The sequence below is a fragment of the Harpegnathos saltator genome, unplaced genomic scaffold, assembly GCF_003227715.2.
Source record: "Harpegnathos saltator strain DR-91 unplaced genomic scaffold, Hsal_v8.6 scaffold10, whole genome shotgun sequence".
In the NCBI taxonomy this organism is placed as follows: Eukaryota; Metazoa; Arthropoda; class Insecta; order Hymenoptera; family Formicidae; genus Harpegnathos; species Harpegnathos saltator.
Window position 1 is genome coordinate 963,970 of NW_020229873.1, and position 14,974 is coordinate 978,943.

Consider the following 14,974-nt stretch of genomic DNA (forward strand, 5'->3'; position numbering starts at 1 on the left):
ACGAGATGATCACCAAGAGGCTTCCATTCCCTGCCACGGTAAATCAAATTAATTGATTGCGAGATACGAATTTTTAATTTATCTTGCATTTGTCGCAAGCATGATGTTTCTTTGAAGACAGAGTAAAGAATGTTGAAAAGGCATTTGCAATATTGGATATTTCAGTCACATTCGCGCGTGTCTTCTTAGTCAAGAAAGATAAATACATTTATAATTATTATTACAGAGTCTGATCGAAATTACAAAATTAGTGTTCGATTATCCACCGCAGCCTCTACCTCGAGGAACACCGGCGTCTATCGTGAACCTGATATCGAAAATGCTGAGGAAGCAAAGCCCGAATCGACCTCACACCGATCAACTTGTGCTCTGTCCCTTTCTGGTCCCCTATATCGTTCGAGTATATTTGAATGTCGGGCGAATTATTAATCTCGCCAATCGAGAACCCGCGAATTTCGGCCCACACATTTTTTTGAAATTTCTCAAGCCGCCAAATTTTCACCAGAACAAAACTAGCAGTGAAGGATCTTAAAAAATGAACGAATCAGAATCGGGTTTCTATTGCGTAAATCGCGCGTTAAATGATTTCAGTAGAATGTTGAATCAAAAACCTCAGTCAGTGTTTCCTTCTTTTTATCACATTCGACAATTTTATTGATTTTATACGTGTGATGGAATCGAATCGAAGAGATATTTTATAGTTTATAACGTGTACGAGCGTTATCTTAAGCAGTGTATTAATAGCAGTGTGTAATAATCGGCAGAAAATTAAATTAAATTAATGATCGCACGTATACTGCTGCGTTCGCAATTAAAAATCCCGTGATTTCGGAAACGCAACACGCAGAACGCACGTTTTAGCGCCAATGAAAACGACCAGATTTTAATCTCGTTATTGCGGCATTCTGCATCGTTGGAATTCAATTGTTCGACGTGTGCGGACGCACACGGAAAGTGTAACGACCGGAAACTGAAAAGGCCGGAACTGTGCGGAATTGCGCGGATACACCGTTTCATTCCGTACCTGATGGCCGTAGCCCAGGAGAACCGTACAGTTCGCATCTCGTTGGTACAGATATCACGCCGCCGGCCTTGTCGTCTGAACGCTTCCTCGTGATTTCGTAAGGTGTAAGGAAATCGGAGAGTTCAAGTCTGGGCTGCAAGAATGTAAGTCCATCGTCTGTAAGATTAGTCCACTTCGGATTAGTGTTGAGCAAAATGACATTCGCAAATAACGGGAGAATAATTTCGAGAACTGTATTTTAGCTGTTCTAGAATAGTTGTAGATATATTTACAAACGTGTACAAATGTATAAAATTTTTAACGAAGCTTAATGGCTTAACATTACATTTTGTTCAGCACTTTCTTCGGGCACAATCTCAAAGTGGACATTGTAAATTAAACTTATTTTATTCTTGTGTTCAGTGTTTCTCCATTTAAATCGTTAATATTCTCTATTTAATTGCCAATTGATAACACGATGTAGTGCTTCATGTGAAACAATCTTGTATTTTAAGAAGGAAAGATTCCACCAGACAAACCACATGTCAAGATTATCATCGGCGGGCCTCAAGGATCCCGATGAGCGAGTAGCAACGAACAACAACACATGACGCACGTACGCGAGCAAGTGCAAACCTTGTGAGAAATAGGCAAACGAAAAGAAGGACCGCAACTAGGGATATGTGGTGGTGGATTCTATTGCTGAGCTGCTGGTCGTCCTCTTCGTCGCGGAGTATGACCTGGTATCCGTCGACAACCTTGAACGCGATGTTCGGCGAACAGGTTGATCTCGTGGGTGCTGTGCAAAATGCGAGCTACTTACCCGACTGGAGGAAAAGTCTCGCGAACAACGGAGTCAATGATGCGACGAGCAATGGGGAATCTGCGGATTCCGTCGATTCGCGGCAGCCTCCCGTTAATTCCATCGATCGCGATCGCGATCGCGAGCCGTTAGACGAAGTGGAGCGCATCGAGCCCAGGCAGTGGCCAGGTAGACCGGACATCCTGCCGACTCGTAGCACCGCGCCTTTCACCACGGAAACCTCTTTGTTACCCGGGCCTCCGTATCCCACCACGCTCGCGCAGAGGAACCCTTCCTCGCAAAGGTACCTCGAAAGTGGCACATACTTTCATCTTCCAAAACTCAGTCTCTATTAATTAGTTAAACATATAGTTGTACGTGTAACACGATTACATATTATTTTGTATCGTCGTATGCGAGGTTCCCTACGATCACGGTACCACCGCCGACGGTTACAGTGGATGAAGTTTTCTGCGACTTTGGACCGAGTCCTTCGATGCCGCTCTGCGAGTGGCAGAATGGTAACGCCGCCTTAGATTGGATGCCCGGTACCGGAATGGGTACCAACTGGTTGGGTGGACCTGCAGCTGATGCTACGAGCGGTACCATGGAAGGAGGGTTAGTTTGAGCGCTCCCATTTATAACTTCATACACGTGTCATTTAATATTTCAACGACTAAAGATCTTAATCTTCGCGAAATGAATCGACGTGCCTAGGTATGCCTTCGTGGAGACGTCGCATGTACCATCGAAGGATCTCAAGTTCAAGAGCTCTGGCGGTCTCCTGCACAGCCCACAATTGGGCAGCACTGGAGTCTCCGGTACTTGCTTCATGTTTAAGTACACCATGGACGGCCTCAGCATCGCAGGGCTGCGAGTGCTGCTGCACGTTGGCGTGGACGAGTTCTCGTTCAAGAAAGAGCAGTCCGAGGAGCTGCCTGTGGAGAATGTCACTGCTCCGGCGCCTTGCGAACCGGTGGAGGTTGCAGAGGAGCGCGTGTTATGGCACGCGCAGTATTACACGCTCGGAGTATGGCAACAGGCGCAAATACTCTACACGTATCCTGCGTTGCACTCGGTATGTCAATTCCCTTTGGTAAAGCGCTTCTCATACATTATATATATATATATTACCTAAATGATAACTAATTATTAAAAGTATCATATTAATTCAAAAGTTTTTTTCCCCGTAAACGCTCAACGAGTGTTGATAGACGAACGAAGCGTTCTTCAAGTAGAGATACATCAATTGAGATGTATATTCCGTGGGAAGAGACTTATGAATCTTCAACTGTTGGACATTTGGAATAATCAGACAGAAATCTTGGCGATCAGGTGATCATCGAAGGTGTGCCGGTGGACTCCACGGACCCGTCGCGTCTGTATCGCGGGTACATCGCCGTCGATGACATAGACCTGCAGCCTGGCACGTCGTGCGTCGGATTCTGCAACTTCGCCGGCGGTTTTTGTGACTGGAACAACGACGCGGAGGACGATTTCGATTGGACCATAGTGAGTGCACTCAAATGAGCCGTTCACAGGCTGTTAATGGAGTTAATTCTGGATCACATGGACATGAGTAGATGCTTAGAAAATATTCACTGTTTCAGAGTCGTGGCAGCGATAATCCCACAACCGGCCCGGCGATGGACAGCTCCAGCGACCGCGCCACTGCCGGCGGTTACGCGTACATAGACTCCAACTTCCCACGACGACCTGGCGACATAGCGAAGCTGGTAAGCTCGAGCTTCCCGGCGACCAGCGCGGACGCGCCGATGTGCATGCACTTCTGGTTCCACATGTTCGGCTCTGGTGTCGGTTACCTCAAGCTCTACCTACGTCACTTTCGCAGCTCGGACAATCAGCTGCAGGAGATCTGGGGGCTGTCCGGGAACGCTGGCAACGCTTGGTTCATGTCTCAAGTGACGATCAGCTCGCTCGACGACTTCCAGCTGGCGTTCGAGGCGTCGGTGGGCAACACCGGCATGGGTGATATCGCCATTGACGATGTTTCGTACGGACAGGGTGCCTGCCCCGGTGAGTTCCCGTTGCTTGAATCATAGCACTCGAATTACCTGACGCTTTTCGCTTGGTTCTCTAATTATTTATTCACATCGACTGGACAGTTTCACCACAAGTGGCCGGTCCGATACCTCGAGACTGCACCTTCGAAGTCGACGAGTGCGAGTGGATCAATTCGCGCGACCCGGACCGCGTCGAGTGGGAGCGAATGTCCACGCAGGTGTTGGGTCCGAGGAACCAGAGGAAGCCATACAGCAACGGGCACACGGTTAACCGACGCAACGAGTATTTCCTAGGACTCGCGCGTCTGCGAGGTGGCCCGCGATCGTCCGGAGGCGGCACTGCTCAGCTGGTCAGTCGAGAGATGAAAGGTTCCGAGGAACCGCTATGTATCACGTTCTGGTATTTCATGTTCGAGCCGTTCATCGACTCCACAGGACCCAGCTTAGGTGAGCATTTATAAGAAATATATTGTTGTGTTCGAGCCACAAGGTTTGTGGCAGCGTCCGTTGTCCGCGAGCCTTAGGCATTTGGTACTGATTTTCACAACTGAAGGATAATTGTCTGGACGACGGAAAATCGATAAGAAGAAAACAACAACAGCTGAGAGAGAGAGAGTCACGAGCCGTCGCCGCGAGCTGACGTGACTCAAACGCTATTCTTAATTATCGTTAGATAATTAAACGAGAGAATTCGTTAATAAGTGAGAGTTTGTACATATTTGAAGTAAAGAAAAGAGTTCTTTCTTTTCTTAAAAGTCTTGTCCAAGTTCATTTCGCGAACCCGGTACGCGCGAGACGGCTGTGTGTAACAATATTTTGTAAAATTACGTTTTTTTTCCCAAATTTTGGAACAAGAACATTGGTATCCTGATACGTTCACAGGCGTCTTGCGGCTGTACGTGCAAGCGGCAGGCGACACCTCGGCGGAAGCCAAACCGATATGGCAATTGTACAACAACCAAGGACCCACGTGGAGCTACGCTCAGGCTAACATCAACGAGAACACAAACTTCAACATCGTGTTCGAGGGCACATGGGGTCCGAACAGAGCGAGCGGTAGCATTGGAATCGACGATATCGCATTTTATACTGGAAACTGCAGCAGTAAGTATTAATAGTCCCCGTTTGCCTTTAAACCTCCAAGCCTTCACGTCTAATTCTTATTTCTTATTAGTTTCAACATTTAACATTAGTCAGCTTGGACTAGACATGATATGACGATGACGTTAAGATGTTAAAACTGATTGATGCTTTGTATTTAATAATCTCAGTTAAACCACTGAGCGCGGCCGTCCGTGCGGAAGACTGCAGCTTCGAGAAAGGTCTGTGCGGATGGGAAAACACGACTGCCTCCGACAATGACCGGGCCGTGATGTGGCAGCGTGCTTTCCAGACCCATCGACCAGCTCAGTTGTTAGACAAGACATTCGGCGCGACCGGTGATTTTGTGTTCTTCGACATCTTCACGAACAACAAGCAGTCGACGACGGTGCAGCTGCGGTCGCCTGTAATCAGCGCTTCACCCGACGAGGAGTTCGTCTGTTTAACCTTCTGGTTCGCTGCTTTCGGCGTAGAGGAGTCCACTACTCTACGGGTGATCAAAGCGCCTGCTGAGGAAGATGGTAACGAGGAAAGCGAAGGCGAGCAGGAACAGGCGGTATGAGAATGTTAAATATAAAAATTCGATAGGTTCTTGAGAAAATGAATTACGTGGTGCTTCGAACTTTGTTGTGTTTCCTTTGAATTTCCTTGCAGTTGTGGTCACTGACGGCAAAAGGGTTGAACAATCCACGACCAGTGTGGATGGCGGCGCAGGTGATGATCGAGGCCCGTACCCCGTACCGATTGATCCTCGAGGGAAGTGCGAGTAACGGTGGCTTTGCCGTTGACGACATAAAGTTTCAGCCGATGGGATGTAGAAGTAAGAGCAACCGAGTCGAAATCAAAAGAAATGTAAGTGGGTAGAAGATAAAAATATGTGTACTTTTTAGCTCGACCAGCCAGTGCTCAGCCGACCGAAAACGAGACATAAGAAGATGAATACCGAATGAAGAATGCTGAAGTGATCATGAGATGAAGAAGAAACTGCCTGTAATATTAGAAGAATCTTTTTTTACACATCAACTAGGAGCTATTATGTATAAAGCTGCAACGATAGCGCAAGTAGAACATGCAATAAAATCTTTTGCTCAAGGTGAATTGTAATGTAAGACTATCATATAGTTAATGAAACATCATAGCTAATTAAACGCGCACAATTGATTAAACTGCGTAGCAAAAGTGATTAGTCTCAGTAATTTCGATGGTATCAAATATGTACTTTTGTTACATGACGCACATATGAACATCTTAATGATGTACATTACGCATACACGTTTACGAGCAACATTTTAAGGTTCGGAGAATACAATAAAGCCAAACATCTGTCTCCCGTGTACATGTTTATTTTTAGTAAAATATCGACCTCTCGCTATAATGACGAGGAGGTTAACCACGCACGGCGTGGTGGGGTCACTCGTTAGGTGTGATCCGCAAGTAACAGTACACTCGGTAGATACGAATCGACCTATCGATAAATGCGCGCGTTGCGAAGGGATCGCAAGGCGCGACGAGTCGTGCCAGCAGTCCGGCGACCATTTTTGTGAGATCCTGGCAGTTCCTAACTCGCTTTACGAGACGCTTTCCGCGACGAACAAGTGTTGATTTAGCTCGTGGCGATCTCGCGCAAATAACGAGGGGAGAGAGAAAGAGAGAGCATTCGCGTTCGTCGATCGTGACTACATCGAGCGAAGGGAGAAACGTCGCGAATGAACGCGTGACACCGTCGGTCTGCCAACATGTTGACGACGGTCCGCCGCCACAAGATCATACCGTGCAAAGCACGTTCAACGTATAACGAGTGATACTTGATCGTGCCTGAGAAGAGGAGGAGGAGGAGGAGGAACGTTCGAGCGGAAATTCCTGGGGTTTTACGCAGTATTGTACAGCCGGCGAACGTGGTGAAATTGCGCGACAGATACAACATCTGTGCTCCTTAGCTCGTAATCCAAGTGGAGTCTCGCGCATCGCTACCACAATTCTTACTATGCGGGCGTTTCGCCGACGTGCTCTCACTATCGGCGCGGCCCCGTAACAGTATATTAATTGATAATTGACGAGGGAAGAAGTTATCGTTTCACTACTCTCGGACTGTGCAATCCTCTCGGACAACAGGCGCGACAATGGCTGCGACCTTCGATCAGTACGACAAGTCGAGGTGCGTGTCGCACGAGAATTCTCGTGTTTTCATTCATCCGCGTAATCCAACGCGGCATTCGACATGTCGTGTGCTCCACACAGCAGGATAATGTCGGTTTTAAAAGTCGCGGCTTGCAAGGTGACTCTCGAGGCGTATCGCGAACGCTTGACAACTGTTTTTTTCAGAATTTTGCGAAATAGTTAACATTTTTTGTTTGTATTCTTCAAAGCATGGATAAATCAGTTTTGGTCCATGCAATATGAGCCGTAATTTATTTCAGACTGGTATTTCCAAATATGAAGCGCAGAAATAGAAGATTATAGTGTAGGAAATTTTGTAGTTTTTTTTTTTCCAACGTTTTTTGTATGTCTTATATGTTATTGAAGATATTTTGATATAAGCTGTTTGATATAACTGTTGATTAAAATTAATTTAAATTTATACAAATTTTGGCCTCTTGTATGCTTTACTTTAGCGGATAAATTATTTAAAGCTTAATAAACTTTAATCAGTTGTATGTAACTATAACACCAAGCTTTGCTCTTTATGCTTCTCTTCTATGATTTATTGAAGAAGAAACTTATTTTTTTGGACAGTTTTATTTGCATATACATATCTCTCCTCAATAGATTTGATTTATTGTATTATTAAGTTATATGAACATCTGTGATACTATAACTATATCTGATTTTCTTTTAGCTGGTACTTTGGTGCCATGTCGAGACAAGATGCTTCTGACTTATTAATGGGTGAAAAGGAAGGTGGTGTATTTTTGGTACGGGATAGCACTTCCATACATGGTGACTTTGTGCTATGTGTAAGAGAAGACAGCAAAGTTAGCCACTATATCATCAATAAGATCCAACAAGGGGATCAAGTTCGGTATCGGATAGGCGATCAGATGTTTCCAGACATTCCCAGTCTACTGGCCTTTTATAAATTACATTACTTGGACACCACACCATTAATCAGGCCTGCTCTGAAAAAGACACAAAGGATAATTGCAAAGTATGACTTTGAGGGCAATGATCCAGATGACTTACCCTTTAGGAAAGGTATAATGAACTTTTCCGAATCTTGTCCTAATTTTTCTCAGCTATTCTGAGTCAGCTTAATGAGATGGTTATGATACAGGTGAAATACTCACTGTGGTATCGAAGGATGAGGAGCAATGGTGGACAGCTAGAAATAGTCTTGGCCAAATTGGTTCAGTGCCGGTGCCGTACGTTCAGAAGTACGACGAGGACAACCACATGATAATAGAGAACAATTCGCGACCGGAGAGCGGCGGCAGTTCAGGCTCCAATTCGAATTCGGGCTCGGCTACTCAGGTGCCGCATGAAACGACGGCGGGTCAAGCAACGACCACGACCGTCACGCGAAGATCGAACATTCAGAGAACGCTACCAGCATTCGCGAAAGTGAAACAGGCTAGGGTACCGAATGCGTACGACAAGACCGCGCTGAAGCTGGAAGTAGGTGATATAATAAAAGTGACAAAGACTAATATTAACGGTCAATGGGAGGGCGAGCTGCACGGCAAGGTCGGGCATTTTCCGTTCACGCACGTAGAATTCGTAGACAATGAGACCGGCGAGGACAATCAGGAGATTTAACAGAAGTTCTCTAAGTGCGATGCACCGTGCGTGTGACAAAGGGGAGAGGGGGTGAGGGAGGGAGGGAGAGAGAGAGAGAGAGAGAAAGAAAGAGAGAGATAGAGAGACTCTTCCTATATTATCAATTTAGGTTACTATAATAACATCTATTATATGTACCATCGCGCACAGATGTGCTTGTTTTATCCGGAGGTCCGAACAATCATGTTACGTTCGATACGCTACCGTCGCCGCATGTTACAACGCTAAACGAACCCCAGATTCTTGTGCAATACGTCGGAACATAGGAGATGCTTGGAGGTTCACACGATTGGTATCTCCGCAGTGTGTTAATGATTTAGTCACGCGTCAGCCCACAATATCTTACGTTACACATCGCTAATCTCCCAAAGCACAAGCATAATTTTTATGACGTTATATTAGATATAGATGATATGTAAAGTATAAAGTTATATATGTATTAGTACGATCTTAGAATTTTATTTTGGAAACGGTAAAAGAAATCACGTCTCAGAGGACAAAGAAGCAATAGGCGCAACGACTTTCTTTCTTTCTTTAACGCAGTATTTGTAGGATGTATATTCTAGCAGAGTTTTTTAATTTACAGTTTCAACAGATCAAGCTGCGTGTATCCTCTCGCCTTTCTTCTCCTAGATATATACATGTAATAGTATAGCGCACTAGTTTAACACTCACATACGCGTAGGTTTTATCGAGGGATTTGTTGAACGTTCCGAGCTAACGGTTGAACGCACCGAGTTTTCTATTCACGCTCGACAAGAGCAACCCATCCACACGGACTTGTTGATTTTATGGAGAATTATATTATCAATTTATAAACATATATAAGTTATCACGCATACTCTTATTTATGAATAATATCGCAATCGAAAGGAGGTATGCTTCTTGTGAGACGTCTTGTTAGTGTAATGTACTACGGCTAATATTAATCCTGAAGTTGGGACGGGTATATTCCGCGCGCCGAATATACGGTAATGTCTTCTAGTCATACAGTGACTATGATAGAAAGCTACTGTGTATACTTATCATTGTCTTCGCTGCTGTGTTACTGACGCTTCCGAATATCCGCGATGTTGGTATGTACAACAGGAAAAAGACGATGCGACATAGAGCACCAGTCCCCGCGAGCTACGCGAGAGCGTCTCTGTCTCATGGTACATATAATAGCTGTTAGCCATAGGTTGTGCCACACTGGAGCAACTGATTGTGGTAGGAATTTGTATTTATATAGAATGATGGAAAGGTTAATTGTATCAAAAAGTCGATCGTACACTTACAGGATGGTTGTCGTCATCGGGAGCACTTCGACACGGCGGATCTCGTCGAACATAAATATAATTAATTTTCACAGATATAATTAACTTCCATTTTCAAAGAGATAAGAGGTGTGTTCGCTGTCAAAGTATCTCTCAGGTCGACGATATCAGCCTGTATATCGGGGCTGTATACAATAAATTCTCGTACAATGTATTGTAGTGTATACTAAAATACCCTAAAAACGAAACAGGAAGCAAGCTTGTGTCACCTTGAATCATATTTACCGTATTTTTCATCATGTTTTCGCGATGCGTATTTCCATCGTCAAAAACGATAAAACAGTACTTTTTTTAGCGGTTCAGTTTCTCGGTTTCATCGCATTATAAAAAATCACGTGCATTTGACATTTCCATCATGTCATCGTCATCTCAATCACATAAGTTCTCCGCAATCTTCCTAAAAGAACACTACTCGCAGTATTACGATAGGCGAAACTGGATATTCCATATGAATAAAATTTTACGTTACTAAAGGCGAGATTCTCCTCCGCGCTTGGTATAACTACATAAATCAAGGATAAAATACAAAATGGTCCAACATGTGTGTTTCCTTTTCACGCTTGTTTAAGTGGTCGCGAGGGGGCAAGCTGGATCGAGACCGAAAAGCAGGCAGTTCTTCGGCAGCATTACGAGCATAATCGAGCCGTGTAGTTTGTATAAAATGGGACGAGGTCTGGAAAAATGTGCCATTATGTATATTTTATCTTTAATTACCAATATTCCAATGACATGGTGCTTGAATAAATTTTCATCGTAAGACACTACATGTATAGTGATATCAGCATACAAATGTCTAAATATTAATTTAAGCAATTTACACATTTATATATTTCTCCACATAATAGCTAGGTATATATATAATATATATAATATATATATATTATTGTTACACATATTGATCCAGAGAAATTCTCTCCATCCGTGAATTTTTAATCAGTCATCGTAGCGGCGATCATGATATCACAAAAAATCATGGCTACATCATAAATTGCTTCGATCATTTCCGCGACGTGCGTCGGCCGACAAAGTGACTTCGTTTTGTACGTACACACAACATATATTCACGCGGACAAATTCGAATACGGCAAGATATAACATATATTTTTCTATAAGCGTACGCACACACTTGGTTTCTCACGCAGCGCGAAAATCGATTTCATAGGTGAAACGACAGAGAATTGATAGTCTTTTAGATAAATATGTATTTGTGTTGTAATTTATAATAGAACGTGGTAATGTAACATTCAATTATAGCACTCGATAATAAACGATTATTATGTATGTAGATGTATCGCTTCTCTCGATCTTTATGCAACACACCGTCAGAGGTATTTGTTCCTTTCGTATTTCTCACAATAGCGGAAAATTTCGTTTAAAAAAATAAATTCAGCTCGAAAAATAGATAGCTTTTATTCAAGCTTAGAGCTTGTAGAGGCTTGTAAGGCTCACGACGTGTTCTACGACTGCTCTGCGTTTATTTCGTACTATACAACTTCAACAAAAGAACAGGATGTACCAGATTTCAACGACATGGAGGTAGACGCGCTATCGTGCTAATTGCGTGATTAATGCCGCACACATCTCGAAGAATTCCATCGTGTGATGGCCCGTCGCTTGCGGAGGCGGTAACGTCGGGTCTGCAAGAATGCATGTACGCTTTTTACACAGGATTTACTCTCACGATTATCGGCAATTTGGTCGCATCGGTTGAGCTAGCTTTGCTTACCACGCCCAATGTCCTCTGTCTCTTCGCTCGATAACGACTTAAAGTCCAGTAGATAGCTCTTATAGTCGACCTGATAAAGTTGCAGCGACATTTTACTATAACGGTCGGTCAATATGTTTTTGTGCCGTACTCTGACGCTGTACGAGTTTATGATCTTCCATTCCTGAAAAAGACAGGCCGTGATGTGAAGAGGAATTAGAGGTGAATAATCGTTGGACGTTAGCGATACACGGATACGAAATATTCCGGCATGATGGATCTTACAAAGTTAAGCGCCTTCATAGCGCGATACACTTCGTTCATGATGTCGTTTGGCTTCGACTGCGATCTGATTCCTAAATGCCACTTTGCTCTCTTCACAGGCGTGCCGCGATTACCCTGTGTCGGTGCTTGCGTCGTGCTGCCCTGCGAACCTTGGCGTTCACGGTATGCTGTAACGTCAACGGTCGATGAGACCGATCTTAAAGCGGTCGAGCTTTTTACCGTAGTAATAAACTCTACGGATTGAAATAGTACTTTTCACATACGTGCGATTCTTTCAGGATGAGGTCGCAACGGACTGCTGTTGGCATCGTTCGGACTGAATGCCACCGGTGGGGGACTGGACGCCACGTAGAAGTCCTTCAGCTCTGCTTTCGCAGCCTCGTCAGCAATTCTCTTATTATCTATAATCAAGTGATACGCGATCGCCAACTGATCGTGCGGATCACCGCCCAATAACGCGGAATGTACTTCCGGTTCTTTGACGTTGAACTTCTCGCACACCTCGTTCACGGCGTCTATGTCGATAACGGACGAATCTTGTTCGACGGGCGATGGGAACAAGTACGATGGTAAATCCTTCTGGAACCACTCGTGCTTTCTGAAATCATTTATGTCCGTTAGATGTGCATTAATAACGGTAACAGGAAATGTTTCTCAATCGAACATTCGTGTATACTGTGTGTATTATTTACTTAATATCCTCGATAGTTGCTCTCCTCATCGGGTCGACTTGTAACATATGGCACAAGAGACTGATGACACTCTTGTTCAGATATTCTGGGATAGGAAAGATACCAGCTGAAACAGTCGAAGATGTTACATACGGAATCCTCGAGAAATTTTCTTAAATTTAATTTCAGATTGACTTACATTTTATCTTACGGAAAAGGGTAGGAACATGCTCATCGTCAAATGGCAAGGTACCGCAGAGTAGCGCATACAGAATAACACCGCACGACCAAATGTCTACTTCAGGGCCAGCGTACAACTTGCCGGATATTACTTCTGGCGCGGCGTAATTCGGAGAGCCGCACGAAGTGCGCAAAAACTCGCCGTCCATCATCATATTCGACAGACCTGTATATTTTGTGAAAAAATATTTTTATGATCTATTCGTAGTATAAAATACACAGTGCTTGATACAACAATTATATTCAAATACCAAAATCCGCAATTTTCACGTGGAGATTATGATCCAACAGAAGATTCTCTGGTTTTAGGTCTCGATGAACTATCATGTGTCGATGACAATAATCAACACCTGATATGATCTGCTGAAAGAATCGCCGTGCCTCGTATTCCTTAAGCTTTCCATGTTTAACAATATAATCAAATAATTCTCCGCCAGAGACATATTCCATTATCATGAATATATCTGTGGGAGTACTTATGACCTGGTATCTACATATATAAAACAAACATTAAGATTAATATACATTAAATACAAAATATATTTTGTTTTCTAGTTGACTCATCACGTATATGCACGTATAAAGATCTTATAACATAGATACATTATATACTAAGTTACAATATGGACAATCTGAAGCTGTACGATACTTACAACTTGATGATATGCGGATGTCTGAAAAGCTTAAGGTTCTGTATCTCTCTACGAATCTTGCCTACAACATCTAGACTTTTGATTTTCTGACGATTCAAAATCTTCACAGCTACTTTGTGTTTTGTCAGAACATGTTCCCCAACTGTAAATGTAATATTACATGAAAGAAAGTGTTACGAAGATTTTCTCTATCATGCACATAATGTATATACATACTTTTTACTTTGCCAAACGTACCGACCCCTAGAGTCTGGCCTAATGTATAATGGCCTATCTTAACAATAGGCTGTGGTTGGTTACTCGGAAGTTTCTCAGACATCATGAATTTATACCTGTATATTTGTCATAACTATTAGATTCAGCATATCCTTCTATATGTTATTGTCTCAGGATAATACTGAGTTGTTTTTGTTTAAAAATAAACAAAATTAATATTAAACATTTCAAGCACATACTAGTATTATTCCGAGTTAGGAAGTAATCTCATCATTTGTACTAGACAGCTTGTCAAATCATAAATTTTGAATTTCTTTGAGAAAATGCATGGCGCAATTATTTTATATACACGTTACATCCTCTTCGTCTTGAGTAAAACAGATTGTGCATTGACTCAGAATACGCATAAGACCAGAAGGAAACGACGAGAACCGTGCCTGTGCGTCAACTGTCATTATTTTCAGCTGTACTGTTTGCGAATCTCACCAAATTGTTTGCAATAAGTAAAGCAGCCAATCGGCCGAGTAATTTATGACTGTCACATACACACAAGTTACTTGTTATGAGAGACTGTAACAATCAAATTACTTACCCGTACGATGCGAGTTACGCGAAAATGAGCCTGCCTACGGAGAGCACTGCGCTGCGATAAGACAGCAAACGAAGGAAGAAAAAGGATGTAAACATAAATCCCGATTGCGATAATGCGCAGCCAAAATGGCACGAGTCGTCCCGAGATCACCTGACACTATTTACATGATTCTAGGTGAGCCTCTTATCACGCAGCTGTTGTACCGTCAATTTCATCCGATCGACCGTATGTCATCGCTCGCGTGGTGCATACGAAGCGCTTCTTTTACGTCGTAAGCGTGAACTACACGGAGATAATTGTTGAAAAATAATCGTCATCGAAATCATCGATCACGATATATTGTGGAATCGTCGTGATCGGAACACAGACGTAAGTTCCTCTCGGCTGTGCTTGCTGCACTTTCTCGACCGAATTTCTTATCTCTCTCTCTCTCTCTCTCTCTCTCTCTTTCTCTCTCTCTCTCTCTCTCTCTCTCTCTCTTCTTCTTCTTCCGCAAAATTTCAAACGTCCATCTCGTTTCTCGATGACAAGAGTGTCACGCAGCGCAATCGAGGAAAAAGTACTCCACAACGATTATTTATATTCTCTTCGG

The 14,974-nt window shown here is 43.4% G+C and overlaps 3 protein-coding genes and 1 long non-coding RNA gene across 5 annotated transcripts; 2 read left to right on the top strand and 2 right to left on the bottom strand.

Moving 5' to 3' along the window:
* Positions 1 to 541: 541 nt before the first annotated feature.
* On the top strand, positions 542 to 6,266 carry LOC105190215 (MAM and LDL-receptor class A domain-containing protein 1). The gene is made up of 11 exons (XM_011152836.3): positions 542 to 1,167; positions 1,519 to 2,109; positions 2,226 to 2,423; positions 2,523 to 2,883; positions 3,141 to 3,317; positions 3,416 to 3,842; positions 3,932 to 4,276; positions 4,712 to 4,933; positions 5,101 to 5,486; positions 5,585 to 5,750; positions 5,821 to 6,266. Exons 2-11 carry the CDS (start codon positions 1,685 to 1,687, stop codon positions 5,859 to 5,861), a joined length of 2,748 nt encoding a protein of 915 aa, XP_011151138.1. The 5' UTR covers positions 542 to 1,167; positions 1,519 to 1,684; the 3' UTR covers positions 5,862 to 6,266.
* A 189-nt stretch (positions 6,267 to 6,455) lies between these two features.
* Positions 6,456 to 10,174, top strand: Crk (Crk proto-oncogene, adaptor protein). Its single transcript, XM_011152830.3, has 3 exons — positions 6,456 to 7,085; positions 7,767 to 8,122; positions 8,202 to 10,174. Exons 1-3 carry the CDS (start codon positions 7,051 to 7,053, stop codon positions 8,681 to 8,683), a joined length of 873 nt encoding a protein of 290 aa, XP_011151132.1. The 5' UTR covers positions 6,456 to 7,050; the 3' UTR covers positions 8,684 to 10,174.
* On the bottom strand, positions 9,750 to 10,500 carry LOC112588197 (uncharacterized). Its single transcript, XR_003112650.1, has 2 exons — positions 9,982 to 10,500; positions 9,750 to 9,904 (listed from the first exon to the last, which is right to left on the bottom strand). It is a non-coding gene; the product is annotated as an uncharacterized LOC112588197 (long non-coding RNA).
* A 5-nt stretch (positions 10,501 to 10,505) lies between these two features.
* AMPKalpha (AMP-activated protein kinase alpha subunit) lies at positions 10,506 to 14,799 on the bottom strand. 2 transcript variants are annotated; one of them, XM_011152834.3, is made up of 11 exons: positions 14,383 to 14,799; positions 13,791 to 13,906; positions 13,575 to 13,716; positions 13,173 to 13,411; positions 12,881 to 13,087; positions 12,703 to 12,808; positions 12,274 to 12,608; positions 12,011 to 12,177; positions 11,747 to 11,909; positions 11,537 to 11,657; positions 10,506 to 10,693 (listed from the first exon to the last, which is right to left on the bottom strand). In XM_011152834.3, exons 2-10 carry the CDS (start codon positions 13,894 to 13,896, stop codon positions 11,566 to 11,568), a joined length of 1,557 nt encoding a protein of 518 aa, XP_011151136.1. In that variant the 5' UTR covers positions 13,897 to 13,906; positions 14,383 to 14,799; the 3' UTR covers positions 10,506 to 10,693; positions 11,537 to 11,565. The 2 variants fall into 2 exon arrangements, with proteins under 2 accessions (XP_011151136.1, XP_011151133.1); XM_011152831.3 differs by lacking the exon at positions 10,506 to 10,693 and having other exon boundaries at positions 11,203 to 11,657.
* Between the last annotated feature and the right edge of the window lie 175 nt (positions 14,800 to 14,974).